General features: G+C 38.9%; 1 protein-coding gene across 1 annotated transcript in view; it reads right to left on the bottom strand.

Moving 5' to 3' along the window:
- LOC118905691 (Alstrom syndrome protein 1-like) overlaps positions 1-20,765 on the bottom strand; it is a 104,822-nt gene that overhangs the window by 5,210 nt on the left and 78,847 nt on the right. Inside the window, exons 3-6 of the mRNA XM_036872409.1 lie at positions 12,223-12,426; positions 11,547-11,776; positions 10,308-10,491; positions 8,079-8,142 (exon numbers count right to left, since the gene is read on the bottom strand). Of these exons, the coding sequence (XP_036728304.1) occupies positions 8,079-8,142; positions 10,308-10,491; positions 11,547-11,776; positions 12,223-12,376 (632 nt within the window). The 5' untranslated portion in view covers positions 12,377-12,426. The remainder of the gene's footprint in view (positions 1-8,078; positions 8,143-10,307; positions 10,492-11,546; positions 11,777-12,222; positions 12,427-20,765) is intronic.

Here is a 20,765-nt window from a genome sequence, read left to right as displayed (position 1 = left end):
AATGGAGTATAACCTATAAAAATATTGAATCACTATGTTTTATGCCTGAAACTAATATAATATTGTAAGTCAACTATACTTCAATAAAAAAAACTTGTTTCTTAATTTATTAAAAAAAATAAGCCTGTTACATGCTAACATATAAAATAAATATACTTTCCAAAACAAAAATAAGAAGAGTGGCATGTTATACATATTTTGCAAATCTCTTTAATGTCTGGTTTCATAGAAGACAGCTGAATTCTTATATTTGCTTCTGTATTAAGTTTGCTGTTATATGTTGTTCTGGTTAAAGGGTACATTAACAAAAATCCAGTTTACACACATATGTAATTGGAAAAGAAAAGAGTATTTTAATATTCTTTTCAGATAATTGCTGATTTTCTTTTTTTTTTTGGCTGCTCAGCTTTCGGGATGCAGGATCTTAGTTTCCCGACCAGGGACTGAAACTGCGCCCTCAGCAGTGAAAGCGCCAAGTCTTAACCACTGGACCACCAGGGAATTCCCTGATTTTCTTGATACTATACCAAATCTTGACAAGTGGTAGTTTAAATGTTGACATATTTACTTATATAATATGAAAAATATTACAATTATTTATGTCACTGCTGATCTCATCAGAAAAGTCTAAGTACTGGGAGATAGTCAATCTCAGAGTGGTAGACACAAGTTTTCTAGAATTCTATTCTTTGCTTGAAAGCTCAAATTTTCTCTTTGGCAATAAATACTGTCAGCTGTTTTCCTGGAGAAGTGACAGATTCACTTCCTCATTTTCAAGAAAATATCTGTCATATACCCAATTTGGAATAATTAGTTTATCAGTCATTCTTTCAAGTAAAAGCTATGTTCCATGAAAAAGGTAGCTAGTTCAGCTCACTACACAAACCAAGGCTTTTCCTTGAACCAATCATCGTATCTTGATATGCAGCAGAAGTGCTTTATGTGTACTTCCATTACACTGCTGCCATGTGGCTGTGAAGAATAAAATGCCAACTAGACTAGCACAGTTTGGTCCACTGTCTCAAATAGTGCTAAGGCATCAGCAGTTTCAGTCCTCCCTTCATTACTTTTGCATCATCTGTACAAATGTCAATATAGATAAAAAGACACATAATATCCTAGTATTATTTTGAAATTTGTTTTGACCTGGCAAATCCCCTGAAAGGGTCTCAGCAGCTTCCAGAGGCCCATGGACCACACTTGGAGAACCACTTGATTAAAGCATCCCTTTGAAATACCTATAAGGAAATGGTTTACTAAATGGAGAGTAAAAAGATTTCAAGAGGAATGCTTTAATTACCTAAGATAAATTGTTTTCAAGCACTATGCCAACTATAAAACTGTTCTTATTAAAGGAAGTCTCCAGTGAACCCCTAAGAGGTAACCAACCATTAACTTAGTTATTCTATGGCAGTCTCATGAGCAATATATGCATATCTCTAATTAATTAATTGCTAATGAATGCAAAGGCACGAAATTTAAAAAGGTAAAAAATTAGTCTTTTTCCAACCTCTGTACCCCAGTCACTCAGTTCCTTGTCCCAAAGGCAACAACTATTACCAATTTTTTGTGTATCCTTCCAGAGATAGTCTATGCATGTACAAGTATATGCATCTATGTAAGCACAAATACTTTTTTGTTAAAGACTATAAATGGTGGCAGTGTACACATGCTTCTGAAACTTGATTTTTTAAGCCTAATTTACTGTGTCTTGGAAACCATTCCCCTATCTCTCATTGTACTGGATACAATTCCTAGTAAAAGGATTGCCTAGATGTAAGGTCTCAGATATTTACTTTTATTTAAAAATATTTTTGGGAGTAGAAGGACGTGCTCTCACTCCCTCTTGCGAGAGCACCAGAATCACCACTGGCTGCTGGACAATCATTGACAGGAAGACCCTGGACTTCACCAAGGAGGATACCCCACGTCCAAGGACAGAGGAGAAGCCACAGTGAGACGGTAGGAGGGGCGCAATCAGAGTAAAATCAAATCCCATAACTGCTGGGTGGGTGACTCACAGACTGGCGAACACTTATACCACAGAATTCCACCCACTGGAGTGAAGGTTCTGAGCCCCACGTCAGGCTTCCCAACCTGGGGGTCCGGCAACGGGAGGAGGAATTCCTAGAGAATCAGACTTTGAAGCCTAGTGGGAATTGATTGCAGGACTTTGACAGGACTGGGGGAAACAGAGACCCCACTCTTGGAGGGCACACACAAAGTAATGTGTGCATCGGGACCCAGGGGAAGGAGCAGTGACCCTGGGGGAGACTGAACCAGACCTACCTGCTGGTGTTGGGGGGTCTCCTGCAGAGGCGAGTAGTGGCTCTGTTTCACCGTGGGGATAAGGACACTGGCAGCAGAGGTTCTGGGAAGTTCTCCTTGGCGTGAGCCCTCCCAGAGTCTGCCATTAACCCCACCAAAGAGCACCGGTAGGCTCCAGTGTTGGGTTGCCTCAGGCAAAACAACCAACAGGGAGGGAACCCAGCCCCACCCATCAACAGTCAAGTGGATTAAGGTTTTACTGAGCTCTGACCGCCACAGCAACAGTCAGCTCTACCCACCACCAGAGCCTCCCATCAAGCCTCTTAGATAGCCTCAACCACCAGAGGGCAGACAACAGAAGCAAGAAAAACTACGATCCTGCAGCCTGTGGACCAAAAACCACAGTTACAGAAAGATAGAGAAGATTAAAAGGCAGAGGGCTATGCACCAGATGAAGGAACAAGAAAAAACCCCAGAAAAACAACTAAATGAAGTGGAGATAGGCAACCTTCCAGAAAAAGAATTCAGAATAATGATAGTGAAGATGATCCAGGACCTCGGAATAAGAATGGAGGCAAAGATTGAGAAGATGCAAGAAATGATTAACAAAGACCTAGAAGAATTAAAGAACAAACAAACAGAGATCACCAATACAATAACTGAAATGAAAACTACACTAGAAGGAATCAATAGCAGAATAACTGAGGCAGAAGAACGGATAAGTGACCTGGAAGACAGAATGGTGGAATTCACTGCTGCAGAACAGACTAAAGAAAAAAGAATGAAAAGAAATGAAGACAGCCTAAGAGACCTCTGGGACAACATTAAACGCAACAACATTCGCATTATAGGGGTCCCAGAAGGAGAAGAGAGAGAGAAAGGACCAGAGAAAATATTTGAAGAGATTATAGTCGAAAACTTCCCTAACATAGGAAAGGAAATAGCCACCCAAGTCCAGGAAGCGCAGAGAGTCCCATACAGAATAAACCCAAGGAGAAACACGCCGAGACACATAGTAATCAAAGTGGCAAAAATTAAAGACAAAGAAAAATTATTGAAAGCAGCAAGGGAAAAACGACAAATAACATACAAGGGAACTCCCATAAGGTTAACAGCTGATTTCTCAGCAGAAACTCTGCAAGCCAGAAGGGAGTGGCACGATATACTTAAAGTGATGAAAGGGAAGAACCTACAACCAAGATTACTCTACCCGGCAAGGATCTCATTTAGATTTGATGGAGAAATCAAAAGCTTTGCAGACAAGCAAAAGCTAAGAGAATTCAGCACCACCAAACCAGCTCTACAACAAATGCTAAAGGAACTTCTCTAAGTGGGAAACACAAGAGAAGAAAAGGACCTACAAAAACAAACCCAAAACAATTAAGAAAATGGTCATAGGAACATACATATCGATAATTACCTTAAACGTGAATGGATTAAATGCCCCAACCAAAAGACATAGACTGGCTGAATGGATACAAAAACAAGACCCATATATATGCTGTCTACAAGAGACCCACTTTAGACCTAGGGACACATACAGACTGAAAGTGAGGGGATGGAAAAAGATATTCCATGCAAATGGAAATCAAAAGAAAGCTGGAGTAGCTATACTCATATCAGATAAAATAGACTTTAAAATAAAGAATGTTACAAGAGACAAGGAAGGACACTACATAATGATCCAGGGATCAATCCAAGAAGAAGATATAACAATTATAAATATATATGCACCCAACATAGGAGCACCTCAATACATAAGGCAACTGCTAACAGCTATAAAAGAGGAAATCGACAGTAACACAATCATAGTGGGGGACTTTAACACCTCACTTACACCAATGGACAGATCATCCAAAATGAAAATAAATAAGGAAACAGAAGCTTTAAATGACACAATAGACCAGATAGATTTAATTGATATATATAGGACATTCCATCCAAAAACAGCAGATTACACGTTCTTCTCAAGTGCGCACGGAACATTCTCCAGGATAGATCACATCTTGGGTCACAAATCAAGCCTCAGTAAATTTAAGAAAATTGAAATCATATCAAGCATCTTTTCTGACCACAACGCTATGAGATTAGAAATGAATTACAGGGAAAAAAACGTAAAAAGGACAAACACATGGAGGCTAAACAATACGTTACTAAATAACCAAGAGATCACTGAAGAAATCAAAGAGGAAATCAAAAAATACCTAGAGACAAATGACAATGAAAACACGACGACCCAAAACCTATGGGATGCAGCAAAAGCGGTTCTAAGAGGGAAGTTTATAGCTATACAAGCCTACCTAAAGAAACAAGAAAAATCTCAAGTAAACAATCTAACCTTACACCTAAAGAAACTAGAGAAAGAAGAACAAACAAAACCCAAAGTTAGCAGAAGGAAAGAAATCATAAAGATCAGAGCAGAAATAAATGAAATAGAAACAAAGAAAACAATAGCAAAGATCAATAAAACTAAAAGTTGGTTCTTTGAGAAGATAAACAAAATTGATAAGCCATTAGCCAGACTCATCAAGAAAAAGAGGGAGAGGACTCAAATCAATAAAATCAGAAATGAAAAAGGAGAAGTTACAACAGACACCACAGAAATACACAGCATCCTAAGAGACTACTACAAGCAACTTTATGCCAATAAAATGGACAACCTGGAAGAAATGGACAAATTCTTAGAAAGGTATAACCTTCCCAGACTGAATCAGGAAGAAACAGAAAATATGAACAGACCAATCACAAGTAATGAAATTGAAACTGTGATTAAAAATCTTCCAACAAACAAAAGTCCAGGACCAGATGGCTTCACAGGTGAATTCTATCAAGCATTTAGAGAAGAGCTAACACCCATCCTTCTCAAACTCTTCCAAAAAATTGCAGAGGAAGGAACACTCCCAAACTCATTCTATGAGGCCACCATCACCCTGATACCAAAACCAGACAAAGACACTACAAAAAAGAAAATTACAGACCAATATCACTGATGAATATAGATGCAAAAATCCTCAACAAAATACTAGCAAACAGAATCCAGCAACACATTAAAAGGATCATACACCACGATCAAGTGGGATTTATCCCAGGGATGCAAGGATTCTTCAATATACGCAAATCAATCAATGTGATACACCATATTAACAAATTGAAGAATAAAAACCATATGATCATCTCAATAGATGCAGAAAAAGCTTTTGACAAAATTCAACACCCATTTCTGATAAAAACTCTCCAGAAAGTGGGCATAGAGGGAACCTACCTCAACATAATAAAGGCCATATATGACAAACCCACAGCAAACATCATTCTCAATGGTGAAAAACTGAAAGCATTTCCTCTAAGATCAGGAACGAGACAAGGATGTCCACTCTCACCACTATTATTCAACATAGTTCTGGAAGTCCTAGCCACGGCAATCAGAGAAGAAAAAGAAATAAAAGGAATACAAATTGGAAAAGAAGAAGTAAAACTGTCACTGTTTGCGGATGACATGATACTATACATAGAGAATCCTAAAACTGCCACCAGAAAACTGCTAGAGCTAATTAATGAATATGGTAAAGTTGCAGGATACAAAATTAATGCACAGAAATCTCTTGCATTCCTATACACTAATGATGAAAAATCTGAAAGAGAAATTATGGAAACACTCCCATTTACCATTGCAACAAAAAGAATAAAATACCTAGGAATAAACCTACCTAGGGAGACGAAAGACCTGTATGCAGAAAACTATAAGACACTGATGAAAGAAATTAAAGATGATACCAACAGATGGAGAGATATACCATGTTCTTGGATTGGAAGAATCAACATTGTGAAAATGAGTATACTACCCAAAGCAATCTACAGATTCAATGCAATCCCTATCAAATTACCAATGGCATTTTTTACGGAGCTAGAAAAAATCATCTTAAAATTTGTATGGAGACACAAAAGACCCCGAATAGCCAAAGCAGTCTTGAGGGAAAAAAATGGAGCTGGAGGAATCAGACTCCCTGACTTCAGACTATACTACAAAGCTACAGTAATCAAGACAGTATGGTACTGGCACAAAAACAGAAACATAGATCAATGGAACAAGATAGAAAGCCCAGAGATTAACCCACGCACCTATGGTCAACTAATCTATGACAAAGGAGGCAAAGATATACAATGGAGAAAAGACAGTCTCTTCAATAAGTGGTGCTGGGAAAACTGGACAGCTACATGTAAAAGAATGAAATTAGAATACTCCCTAACACCATACACAAAAATAAACTCAAAATGGATTAGAGACCTAAATATAAGACTGGACACTATAAAACTCTTAGAGGAAAACATAGGAAGAACACTCTTTGACATAAATCACAGCAAGATCTTTTTTGATCCACCTCCTAGAGTAATGGAAATAAAAACAAAAATAAACAAATGGGACCTAATGAAACTTCAAAGCTTTTGCACAGCAAAGGAAACCATAAACAAGACGAAAAGACAACCCTCAGAATGGGAGAAAATATTTGCAAATGAATCAACGGACAAAGGATTAATCTCCAAAATATATAAACAGCTCATTCAGCTCAATATCAAAGAAACAAACACCCCAATCCAAAAATGGGCAGAAGACCTAAATAGACATTTCTCCAAAGAAGACATACAGATGGCCAAGAAGCACATGAAAAGATGCTCAACATCACTAATTATTAGAGAAATGCAAATCAAAACTACAGTGAGGTATCACCTCACTCCTGTTAGAATGGGCATCATCAGAAAATCTACAAACAACAAATGCTGGAGAGGGTGTGGAGAAAAGGGAACCCTCTTGCACTGTTGGTGGGAATGTAAATTGATACAGCCACTATGGAGAACAATATGGAGGTTCCTTAAAAAACTAAAAATAGAATTACCATATGACCCAGCAATCCCACTACTGGGCATATACCCAGAGAAAACCGTAATTCAAAAAGACACATGCACCCGAATGTTCATTGCAGCACTATTTACAATAGCCAGGTCATGGAAGCAACCTAAATGCCCATCAACAGACGAATGGATAAAGAAGTTGTGGTACATATATACAATGGAATATTACTCAGCCATAAAAAGGAACGAAATTGAGTCATTTGTTGAGACATGGATGGATCTAGAGACTGTCATACAGAGTGAAGTAAGTCAGAAAGAGAAAAACAAATATCGTATATTAATGCATGTATGCGGAACCTAGAAAAATGGTACAGATGAGCCAGTTTGCAGGGCAGAAGTTGAGACACAAATGTAGAGAATGGTCATATGGACACCAAGGGGGGAAAACTGCGGTGAGGTGGGGATGGTGGTGTGCTGAATTGGGCAATTGGGATTGACATGTATACACTGATGTGTATAAAACTGATGCCTAATAAGAACCTGCAGTATAAAAAAACAAACAAAACAACTAATACTAAACTTTCATTGGGTTATTTGTATGGAAATATGTTAATATAAATGTTTCAGACATTAAAAAAAAAAAAAAAAAAAATATTTTTTATTTATATTTGTTTCTAACAAACACAAGCCTGATTAAGGCAAGCAAATTAGTGGCGATTCTTTGTATTTTTTATATATGAGGCATCCATACCATGATCTGCTATTTTTCATTTCATTTTTAGTGCCATAAGTGAGAAACTATTTTTATAACTAATTTTCTCATAATGTATTGTTTTTGGTTTTTTTTTACCTCTCATAATGCTTTAACTAGAGCATAATGCCTTTATTCTGGGGCCAAGCTATAGCTCCTGACCATTTGGTGGCCTGATTTATATTTTTATAGTTACTTATTCTTTTGGCCTTACCATTTAGACCGCTGAATCATTTCCTTCTTTCCAACAGGCCTTTTCTTTTGGGCAGCCAGGAAGCCTAAGCAAAAGAAGAACAGGTTTTTTTAATGGATTGTGTCTTTTTTTTTTTTTTAATTGAGGTATAGTTGATTTACAATATTACATAACTTTCAGGTGTACAACATAGTGATTCACAATTTTTAAAGGTTATACTCCATTTATAGTTATTATAAAATATTGGCTATACTCCCTATGCTGTACAATATGTCCTTGTAGCTTATTTATTTTATCTCTGAATCCCCTACCCCTATCTTGGCCCTCCCCCCTTCCCTCTCCCCATTGGTAACCACTAGTTTGTTCTCAATATCTGTGAGTCTATTTCTTTTTGTTATATTTACTGGTTTGTTGTAGTTTTTAGATTCCACATGTAAGTGATGTAATACAGTATTTGTCTTTCTCTGTCTGACTTATTTCACTAAGCATAATACCCTCCAGGTTAATCCATGCTGTTGCAAGTGGCAAAATTTCATTGTTTTTTATGGCTGAGTAGCAGTGGTGTCACCCATACCAGCCCCTAAAAACTGAAGGACCTGTGACTTGATTTATCTCTCTGTTTCCATACCAGCCCCTGAGGGCTGAAGGACACTTGCCCTGATTTATCTTTGTGTTTGTTTCAAAAGTACCTGGCATTTGGCAGAGAAGTTTTGCAGCTGTACTTTGAGAGATACATGCTTTGAGAGATATATAGTGGTGAACTCCCCCAAACCGGTTCTGACTTGACCATAAGAACAAGCGTGCACGGATGAAACCTGGAAGTGTCCAAAAGTTACCTCTGCTTCATTACCATGCTATGATCTCTGCTCAAAGGGGGCATTTGTACTCTGCTAGGCACAATCTGTGCCATGTGCGAAGGACCATGGAAGATTGTGCATGCCTTGGCTGCCCCCGGCTGCCCCTGAAAATCTCCACCCCTTTCCTTAAGCCCTAATGATCTATCTGCCTCCTAACCCTTAAAATCCCTTACTCTGCTCCCTTCAGGGAGAAAGTATCTTTAGAACATGAGCTCTCCTTTCTCCATTCCTTGATCAATGAATAAAGTCTATGCTCTGCTATGTTGAACCTGGTCTCATTCAATTGACATTTGTGACTCTAGGCAGAGGACCCATTGAGGGGTCCCCGACACTTAGGGGATCAGTAACGGGATAGTGTCTTAGTAAGGAAGGGTGTGTTGCTCAAGAACTGTGAGAGGGAGCTGCTAGGACTTTGCGCCCCTACCCTGAGCTGGCAGTGCTGGGTGGTGAGTAATGGCCAAGGCCAAGGCCAGGGTTAGACTGTGATGACTATGATAGCAGCCTGAGGCTTCTGAAGACACAACACTGTGGCACAGACTAGACAGTGTGCATTAAAACACTGACCAGTTTACAGGTAAGGCTGTGATGAAAGCATTAGGTAGTACTTTATAGTTTTCACAGATTTCACATATTATTTTATTGAGATCTTACATCTAGCATAATTGTTAAGAGAACAGACTCTAGCGCCAGCCCACCAGGGTTCAAATCCCAGTTTAACAGGTGTGTAAATCTTGGGCAAGGTACTTAATCTCTCTTTGGCCCAGTTTTCTCATCTGTGAAGCAGGGATATTAACAGTATCACCTCAGAGAGGTTCTGTAAGCATTAAACAAGAACAATGTCTGGGCAAAACATAAGGGCTATATAAGTATTTATTATTATTATTATTATTATTATTATTATTGCTACCCTATGAGGAAGGCAAGCCTGGAATCAGCCCCAAGCCCCTCAAAACACTGTACTTTTGGAACTAACTTGCTCATGGTGACAGAGCTGGTTTTTAAAAACACCATTCTTGGGAATTCCCTGGCGGTACAGTGGTTAGGATTCCGTGCTTTCACTGCTGAGGGCCCGGGTTCAATCCCTGGTCAGGGAACTAAGATTCCACAAGCCACGTGGCGCCCCCAAAACAAAAACAAACCCAAACACCATTCTCACTGCACACTCTCATTTTTAAAGTGTAGTGACAGGGCAAGAGTAACTGGGCTTATTTGGATTGTGAAGGTGCTGAGAGCTAAATTGGGCAGGTTCTGCTGCCTAAGGAGATTTGAGTCTCAACAAGCAAAAGGTCACTTTCTGGCCTGTAACTAGCCTGGCACTGAGCGGTGCTGCCTTGCATGAAGCAGACCTTGCCCTCTCTACCAAGTAATAGGAAAGTGAACAGGAAGAGTATACCTCTCTTAGGGAGCAGGTGCGTGGCGTCCTGGTGGCCCTGCCATCCTCGCACAGTGTTGAACAGTGCCTCCCGTTCACTCTGTAACATGTTCTGCAGCTTCCTCTCCTGGACTATAAACTTCAGGCGCTTTATCCGTTCCCCAGAGCTGGAGATGAAGTCAGGTCTGTGAAGTTGCAGTGATTCCTGAGGAGGAGAAAAAGCCCCCAACCTCACATTAATGATGTAGGCTTTTCTCCAAGGGCCTAGAAAAAACAGTACCTGCCTAACAGGTTTGGAAAGCCTGTTTGTAACTTATAGAAAATATCTAGAGTTGAAGAATTATCTAACAACTCCCTGTGCGGGAAAGCTCCAGTAGGAAAATCAGAGGGATCAAAGAAATGCCTTTGGAATAAGCCAGGAACTAAGACTGTGGCAATTACAGCTCTCCCCAGTGTTGATGGGATAAAGCTTGGCCCATTGTGCTATTTTTAATTTCCCTTCAAAGAAATACATCATTAAAAAAAAAATTTTCTGGACTTCCTTGGTGGTGCAGTGGTTAAGAATCCACCTGCCAATGCAGGGGACACAGGTTCGATCCCTGGTCTGGGAAGATCCTACAGGCCGCGGAGCCACTAAGCCCTCGTGCCACAACTACTGAAGCCTGCGCGCCTAGGGCCTGTGCTCCGCAACAAGAGAAGCCACCGTAATGAGAAGCCTGTGCACCACAAGGAAGAGTAGCCCCCGCTCGCCGTAACTAGAGGAAGCCTGCGCGCAGCAATGAAGAACCAATGCGGCCAAAAATAAAATAAATAAATAAATAAATTTAAAAACCAAAACAAAAACATTTTCTTTAGCTCCCCAGGTACTTATAAAGAAGAGAGCCGGTGCCTTTAAAACCCTGTGTTAAGCAGAAATAGGAGTTATGTAAATGCAGGAACAAATATAAGGCTGACGCAAACATGAGGCCTCTACTGCACTCCACGTGCTGGTATCTGTCTACAAACCCAATAAGCAGCTACACAACATCCTCCCTTCTGTTGCCTTGCCCCCAGATACTGAGGGTGATGCACGATTTATAACGGCTAACAGTAAGGCAGCCTTTGATTAATGAGTGTGAGAACAGATGAACTGTGGAGGTGCTAGAAACGAGGATCACTTGACTGCACTTCAGAAAGCCAAGTCACAGGTTTAACTCTTTTGTATCCTGCCCCTTCCTCCTCCTTAAACATGTGGCTAAAATTAACTCAATGTCATTGTACCTGTAGGGTTGCTCTCACAAATGGCTTCAGTGGATCTCTGCCTGGGCCTGCTAGTGAACTGCGGCTGTCCGTGTGCTGTCCTTGCCAGTTCTGTTCCTGTAGTGGCTCCCTCCAAGGTGTGGTGCTGGTTATTGGTGCAAACCAGGAGACACCAGGGCCATGAAACTTGGGCAGGTTTTCCTTCTTAGGACCAGACTTCACATTTTCCACAGGAACAAACCATGAAACTCCTATAGGAATTATTTTTAAGAAAAAAAAAAAGATTTTTCACTTTTTTCATCAGAGACGTGCATAATATAGGCTCTCAGGGACTCAGCTGTCAGCGGCCACCAGGATGCCCTGGAGTCTGCTTAACTGCAGGTGGGACTCAGTAATTGTAGTGTTGGATGCAGTCAGCCCTCTGTATCCATGTACACGGAATCCTTGGATTCAGGGGGCAGTACTATGCCATTTTATATAAAGGACTTGAGCATCCATGGATTTTGGTATCCATGAGTGGTCCTGGAACCAATCCCCTGCAGATACGGAGGGATGACTGTACTTTGAAAATTTGCCAAGGTGGTGCTGGGGAAAGATAGGGTCAACATTAAGTCATTTAGAAACAAAGAATCTTAGCTTTGCAAAAGACTTGAAATTCACTAGTTTTTCTACTAAGAAAGCAGAATTAGAAACTGACCTTCCCAGCAGCTCTGCTTATTCTTCCTTAACTTTCTGTCCCCAAGATAATTGGTAAGGAGCCTTTTCTCTTCTATCTTTTCTTCTGACCAAGAAGTCACATCACTGTCCTCTTCTACTCTAGCCTCGCTAGAACTTGGAGTTGGGAAAGTCATTCCAACATCTCGAGTGTGTTTTCTGACACCATTCACAATCTCCAAGGTACCTAAGGGGAAAGATCACAGCTATCTCTGGGAAGAGCCTTGAGACTTGGTTGGCAGGTATATTCAAGTCAGTAAATGAAAACTTAAAAAAAAAAATTAATCATTTATTTTCTATTCTGCAAAGAAAAGGAATTGAGAAGATCTATAATTTTCATATCTAAATCTGGTAAAATAGGGAATTCCTGGCTGTCCTGTGGTTAGGACTCCACACTTCCACTGCAGGGGGCACAGGTTCGATTCCTGGTTGGGGAACTAAGATCCCACGTGCCGCGCAGTGTGGCAAAAATAAATAAATAAATAAAATAAATAAATAAATCTGGTAAAATATTCAAAACAATCATTGAGACACATTTTTAACAAGTATCGTTATGTAAAAATATTTGTTGAAGATAGTGCTCTGAATGAATGCAAAAGACAATGCAAGCAGAGTTGAAAGGTGATATAAACTGTTTTGGAATCATATTATTGTACTTACTACATCAAGCCTCTTCAAAGTTTTATTGTAATTTCGGTATGTGAGATTTTATATTTCCTTATTTTTTAGAACAAGTTTGAGTTGTATTTTCTCTTATTGTCATCAGAAAGTACTCTAACTATGATAGGTAATATACATGTTTTTCTTATTATGATACCTGAATAAGGAAGGGTAGTTTCACTATTACCATTAGAGTTGGATTTTTTTATTCCACTTCAGTAAATGAAAAAAATTTAAGCCTTCAAAATCGCAGGCTACTGCTTCCTCTTGGGTGGGGTGAAGGGGTATGAGGGAGAGAGAAGAAGAGAGGGAAGACGAGGGTAGAGATAGAGAGATGGAGGGTGTGTGTGTCTGTGACAGAGAGAGAGAGGGAGAAAGGGTTTTCATTTGTCAGTTTAGATATTAGAGGGAAAGAACTACTAATATGGAGTCAATGGGAAAAGGATTTCAGTTCTGGTCCCAACTGAGAGAGACAGTAAGTGCTTATAGTCCTACTGGCAGTTACCCAGGTAAGGAAGAGGTTAACAGATGTAAAGACGTGACTCGAAGGGAAAAATAATCAAGGGGCAAGTTTATTTCTGTGTTATAAAGTCAAAAGATATAGGAAGTCATAAAGTGAAAAGCCTCCTTCCCACTCTTGTTCTCCATTCATTAAGTTTATAACCCTGTGATTCCAGAGAATTTTTTGCACACATTCAAGCAATTCTCTTCCTCCCTTTATTTTTTAAATACATGTAGTAGCATGCTATACACTATTTTGTACCTTGCTTTTTCTTTTTAACTATATATCTTGGAGATCTTGACCTATTACTAGCAAGAGCTTCCTCATCCCATGTAGGCCTTCATTATATGGATATACAATAATTTATTTAACAATTTGGCTACTGATGGACATCTAAGTTGATTTTACATTTCTGCTTATAATAAACAATACTCCAGTGGTTAATTCTGTACACTTGCCATTTTACACATATGCACTGTATATTTATAGGCTAAACTCCTAAAGTAAAAGTGCTGGGTCAAAGTAATTTTGATAGAAACTGCCAAATAGGGGTTGTACTCCCAACTTATATTCCTACTAGAATGTACCTATTTCCTTACAGGCTTGCCCACAAACTTACTATCAAACTTAGATTTTTGTCAATCTGATAGGTGACAAATGGCATTTAAGCATAGTTTTAATCTTCATTTCTTTTATTGTGAGGTTAAGTATCTTACCATAGTTTTAAGTGCTTCCTGTATTTCAATGGAAATATTTAAATTAATTTACCTGCTTGTATGCCCTTATTTAACATATGTACATTTTGCTTGTTGCAAAGGGTAGAGCTCGAGCTCCAGAAACTGCTGGTAGAAGACGAAACAGAGTCAGAAGAAATATGGTCTGTCACCTGGAAAAACAAGAGATCCTGTCATCATTACCTGTAGTCAATGGCACAGTTACCCAAGGGATAAGAAAATACTATCACCAAGAGCCCTTTCTAATTCAGTTCAAACTGTTGAGATGAGGTTGCCAGGAAGCTTGTGGCGATGTGAACATGCTACTGCACACTTCGGGATGGGGAGGGGATGCTGCTGCAGTTGGACGCGGGCCTGAGCTGTTTTAAGAAGGCAGGACAGACTGGCTATGTTCCCAGGACTTGAAAAAACTCTGAAGAGGATGCGAGACAAAGATTAGCCTGGTGTGCCTTCAGAGTGAAATTCTGAGTTGACACCAGCATAAAATTTTGATGAGAGATAAAGAAGGCAGGGGATAACTAAAGAGAGTGAGTGATGAACTGCAGAGAGTGCTTTCCAATAAGATCCGACTTAGAAACTTAAAGGGTAAATGCCAAAGACCTGAGAGGCGCCATGAGAAGTCCTGAATGAGTGGAATACTGCAAAAAGCACTTAAAGATTTGAGCCCAAAAGGTTGTTTTTAGCAAGTAGAGCAATAAAGGGAGTTGATGGTGGAGTGTTAGTGGATGACAAAAAGATTACCAAAATATAGTCGAACAAATATGATATAAAATAGTATTTCTTAAACTTGTTCATCAGAACAATCTCCTGAGGAAGGGTCCTAACCCAGAACAATGAATTGGGAGTTTCTAGGTGAGGGCTCTGGGCATCTATATTTTGAATAAATGTCAGGTGCTTGTCTACTTAAGCACATTTGGTAGAGTAAATTGAAGCCCAAGTCAGGAAAGGAAACAGAGTATCTGCTTCCCTGAACTAGATAAACTATATTTCAGGGTCTTCAGGGAATTTGCAACAGATCCTGGAGGAGACGGGGCTGGCTAAGTTACATGTCTGGGGACAGGAAATACTTCAATTTTCAAAAAGATAAGCAATGCAAACTGTGGGGTTTAATAATGATGACCTGTAAAATTCTAGCATGGATCACAAATTTGATAATTTGCAAGCATTTGGAGGTTAAAGAAAAGATGAGAAAATTTTAGCCAAGGTTCGTTAAGGCTGGCAGAACAAGCCCTGCCAGGTTAGCCTTGTTTTTCCTAGTAGACATGGTCACAACTAGATTTGAATAAAACAACAAACTTTCTCATTACATACTTGAGGGCAAGATGGAGTTATACGGGTTGAAGGATAAGTTGGTGGAACCAGCTTTCCCATATAATGCACATCTGGGAGGGCCGAAAGGGCTGTCAAGATCCCAAATAATAACAGGAATGATAGGCCAAATCAAACAAGGGATAACTGTAAGGCCCTACGCAGCAGGCAGGAGGAATAGCAGCAACTCCGATGCAGTAGAAAAAGCTCTGAGTCGGGTGTCCAAAGACCTAAACCAGTCTCAGATCTTCCCTTTACTAGCTGTCTCTACTTGAGCAAGCCATAATCTCTGTGCCAGTTTCCCCATCTAGAAAAGGGAACACCTAAATTTCTGAAATTATAGAAGTGTTACAAAGAACAAATGATTTAGATTAAAAAATGTAAAAAGCTACTAATATAAAACTATGAGACTATGATGCTGTTAAATCAGTATGTATGAAAGGGTGGTGAGGAAGATCTGACTGGCAATATACTATAATTTTTCTGCAGCTGTTTTAAAAAAAAAGAGAGAGAACACTTTATGCACTAAAATGGACTTTCAATATAGACTGTCAAGTACAAAAAACAAAGATTGCTGCCATTTTTGTGAAAAGGGAAGAAAACATATGCAGTTACTTTTTTATGTATAAAATATCTGTGAAAGAACAGAACCCAGATTGGAAAGGAAGAAGTAAAACTTTCTATTTGCAGATGACATGATGCTATCAGTAGAAAATACTAAGGAATCCGAAGTATTAGAACTAATAAATAAGTTTAGCCAGACTGCAGAATACAAGATCAACAAGATAAAAAATCAATTGTATTTCTATATTCTAGCAATGTGCAATCTGAAAATAAAATTAAGGAAACAAAATCAGGGAATAAATTTAACAACATAAGTGCAAGGCTTGCACACTGAAAACTATAAAACATTGGTGGGAGAAATTAAAGGTTTAAATAAATTGTGAGACATTCCACATATGTAATTTAAAAATGGACAAAAGATTTGAATAGACATTTCACCAAAGAAGATATAACAGTGGCCAATAAACATATGAAAAGATGTTCAACATTATCAGTCATTAGGGAAATACAAATTAAAATCACAATGAGATACTACTTCACACCCACTAGGATGGCTATAATAAGAAAGATGGGCAGTACTAAGTGTTGACAAGGAAGTGGAGAAACTGGAACCTTCACAAACTGCTGCTGAGAATGTAAAATGGTACAGCTACTTTGGAAAACACTTTGGCATTTTCTTAAAAGCTAAACATAAACTTACCATATGACACAGCAATTCCAGTCCTACATATATATGCAAAAGAAATGAAAACATATGTCCACACAAAAACTTTTACAAAAATGTTCATAGCAGCATGATTCACATTATCCGAAAAAAAAAAAAAAAAATCAAACAATCCAAATGTCCAACAACTGGCAACTGGATAAACAAAATGTGGTAGAGCCATACAATGGAATACTAACCAGCAATAAAAAGGAGTACTGGTACACACTATAACAAGGATGAATCTTGAAAACATCATGCTAAGAAGCTAGATGCAAAAGACTAGATATTATATAATTCTATTTACATGAAATGTGCAGAAAAGGAAAAAGGCAGATTGGAGGTTGTCTGGGGCTGGGAATGTGGATTGATTGCAAACAGGTATAAGGGACATTTCTGGGTAACAGAAGTGTTCTAAAACTGCATTATGGTGATGATTGCACAGCTCTGTAAATTTACTAAAAATAATTGAATTGTATACTTAAAATGGATGTATTTTATGGTATGTAAATTAAACTTCTATAAAGTGTTTTAAAAATCTCTGTAAAGATATGCAAGAACAAGTCACACTGAGTAGCTCTGGAAAGGAAAGATGGGTGCCTGGGAAACGGGAGAGGGAAGACACTTTATCAAATACTCCTTTATATATTTTTAATTTTGTACCATGTATTATCAGTTTAAGAAATGAGAATAAACAAAACAAAAACTTATAAGGAAGAGTGTGGCAATAAAGGTTTAATGGCTTTGGTGAGTTCAATAGGAGTAAAACATATGTTAGGCCATAGAAATGTTCTAGCTTACAGAAAGGAAGATGATAAATCCTCTGTCACCATCTGAAGCACAACATGCTTAGTTCAAAGGGACATGCTTAAAAACAGGATGTCAACAAATAGGCCCAGAAGCTGTCAACTTAGGAAAGGGGAGTGGAAAGGATGACCTGTGAGAAATGGTTCAAAGAGTGAAGACCTGAGGGAAAATACTTCAGGGAAGGAAGTGGGGACCTGAGAGGTAGAAGATTAGGTCTCTTTTGTGCCTTCAGAGAGCAGAACTGGAAGCAGAGCCAGGAAATCTAGTACAGGCAGATTTTGGATCTTTTTAAGTTTTAAAACCTTTGCCAGCTGGAGCCTTAGACAAATGAAACAAGTTGCCAATGAGCGGCAAGTGGGTGGTGGAGCTGTTGAAGCAGAGACTGGAGCACCCTGTGGAGCAGAGGCAGCGGAAGTGTTGACGGTCCCTTCCGAGAACGAGTCTGAGAACCTCTGGCACTTCCAGAGGACATGGTATGCACCGCTGGGTGTAAAGCACACACGTTTACATCTGATTAAATGAGGAGCCTTGGTGTGTGTGTTTCTGCTTCTAGTTTCAATCTTTCTGATTAAGTTCATTCCTGCCTATAAAACGGTAAACATTTAAAAATAGAAAATACTCTAAAAATAAATTCTTTCTCAACAAAATGTATCTAGTTAGCCCTCTAGGATGCTGAAAATCAAAAGGACAGACGACAACAAGTGTTTTCAAGGATGTGGAGAAATGGGAACCTTCACACATTGCTGCTAGGAATGCAAAATGGTAACAATACTTTGCATAACAGTCTGGTAGTTCCTCAAATGGTTAAATATAGAGTTAACTGTATTATCCAGAGTATATCCTTTCGTAGGCATATGCCGAAAAGAAATGTAAAGTACGTCCACACAAAAACTTGTACATGGATGTTCACAGCAGCTTTGTTAATAGTAGCCAAGCAGTGGAAGAAATCCAAATGTCCAGTAACTGATGAATAGATAAGTGAAATACGTATATTCATACAATGGAATATTATTTGGCCATAAAAAGGAAAGAATACATGTTACAATGTAGATGAACTCTGAAAATATTAAGTGAAAGAAGCCAGTCACAAAAGATCACATATTGTATGATTCCATTTACATGAAATGTCCAGAATAAAGAAATCTATAGCGACAGAAAGCAACTTAGTAACCACAGCCGGGGCAGGGGCTGGGGCAGGGGTGGGAGATTGGGAGAAATGAGTGACTGCTAATGTATATAGGGTGCTTATGGTAGGTGTTGAAAATGTCTTAAAATTAAATTGGGGTGATGGTTGCACAACTCTGTGAATATACCAAAACACACTTAACAGTACACTTTAAATAGGTGACTTTTATGGTATGTTAAAGATCTCAAGAAAGCTATAACAATGTGTTTATTCATGTACGCAAACTGAAATACATGTCGATTATGAAGACTTATTTGGAGAAAAAAGCTGCTCGTGCTCTCTGTTCTTATATCTTCTATTACTGAATCAGGGGTACAAGAACAATGGAAGGTGACCAACAGCGTCATTTCCATTTAACAGTGGACAGTCCGAACAAAAATGTGGGCGCTGGGTATTGTACGTTTGGTGCACTGCTACACACACTATGGCTAGCGCTAAGTGCAAACCGTCAGAACCGTGCCGTCACGCTATTTTGACTTCCACAGATTCAATCAATAACCACAATTCACAGGCCTGCACTGTGTCTGACAATTTGTGCTGAGGACCCACCATGGGATAGAAAATAATTGTTGCTGAATTCATTTACAGATGCTGTCGGTAAACCACAACAATCCACTTTCCTTAGTCCGTGGGAGAGTCTCAGGCATTTCCTCTAATGATCTCATCATCCCTTAGCGCCTGGATGTGAATCAACCCACTCAGTTCTCTGCAACTGGGCTTACACATAAAGATTGAAGTGACTACAAGTCAACTCACATTATCAGCTACCATGGTTTAAGCTTTCTGTTGCAGAGAGTCTTAAAAGGAGATACACACTGGCTGGCTTCTTCTGTTTTAATTTCTATTATTGTGAGAGTAAACTCACCTGTTCATGCCTTATTACAACTGGGGAAAAAGTAACTGCCACCGTCTCAGAGATGTTTCAGGCTTTTTGTAGTACTTTTTAGTTTAATTAAAATCTAGGTGAAATTCATTCCCGTGTTCATTGATCAGACAAACCATCATAGAGACCCAGGGGGGAAAAAAAAAGCTTTTCAATTAAATAATGACTTCTTAGGTGGAAACTGAGCTTAGGAAAACATCTCTAATATAGGAAAAAGGCTGTGTTTTCTTACATCACCTTATACAGCTACTCTTCATGTATGAAGATTGTTATTGCTGACCTTCTGCCGGCAAGGTGCCTGCTGAAAGATGCTTTTCTTTCAGAAAAATGGGTTTATGCTCATTTATTTATAACCACTAAAGTTTAGGACCAGAGATACACATTGATAAGACAGAGTCAAAATTAGAAATACAGTCGATGGCACCAAAAGACAGTCTTTTCTTGTGAAAAGTTTTTAGATATGCACAGTTCAAACTGGCAACTGGCGTTTCAGTACGAAAACGTACTAGCTCGTCTGCCCCCAAAATAACATTTTGACGTAGATTTAATTCTGAAAGGCAAGATTAGAACTTCTAAAAGCAGGAACTAAGGTGATAACTGTCTAGTAGTCACCATCAGAAAATCAGAACTGGTCAATTATTTCTGCAAGTATGGTAGATGATAACTCTAATATATCCTCCCCCTCAAATCAAAAATGCATTGCGCCTGCAGAATGGTCCTCAGAAAATTTCTTTTCATACATGAATGAGTAAAGATTGCAGAGACATAACGAATCTGAATAATGCCAAAATTCCAAGTATGGCCATGAGACTGTAGAGTTAAAATGTAATAGAAGTACTTGTCATTAGAACCGAGGTCAAGAAACTAACAGGATGGTAAGGTTTCCCAGATAATGGCTGGGTTTGCAGTAGAAAAGAAAGAAAATCAAGAGCTAAAGTCCTCAATTAATATACAGGAAAAACTGGAAGGTTAGCAAATGATCATTAAAATCTTGTAGAGGGTCGTAGAGCTAGATGACATAAGTCCCAAAAGATTTTCTATCAGGTTTGAAAAATTATGGTCTGGAAGTGACCTCTCACTCTCTTTTCTTCTCTGCATTCTCTGAAATCTTTCCTCTTAGCTTTAGTATTTATGAGGATTATGATCACCTTTTTTACATGGATGGCTCTAAAATCTTTA

This window comes from Balaenoptera musculus, chromosome 13 (genome assembly GCF_009873245.2).
Source record: "Balaenoptera musculus isolate JJ_BM4_2016_0621 chromosome 13, mBalMus1.pri.v3, whole genome shotgun sequence".
Lineage (NCBI taxonomy): Eukaryota > Metazoa > Chordata > Mammalia > Artiodactyla > Balaenopteridae > Balaenoptera > Balaenoptera musculus.
This window is presented reverse-complemented; position numbering and strand designations above follow the sequence as displayed.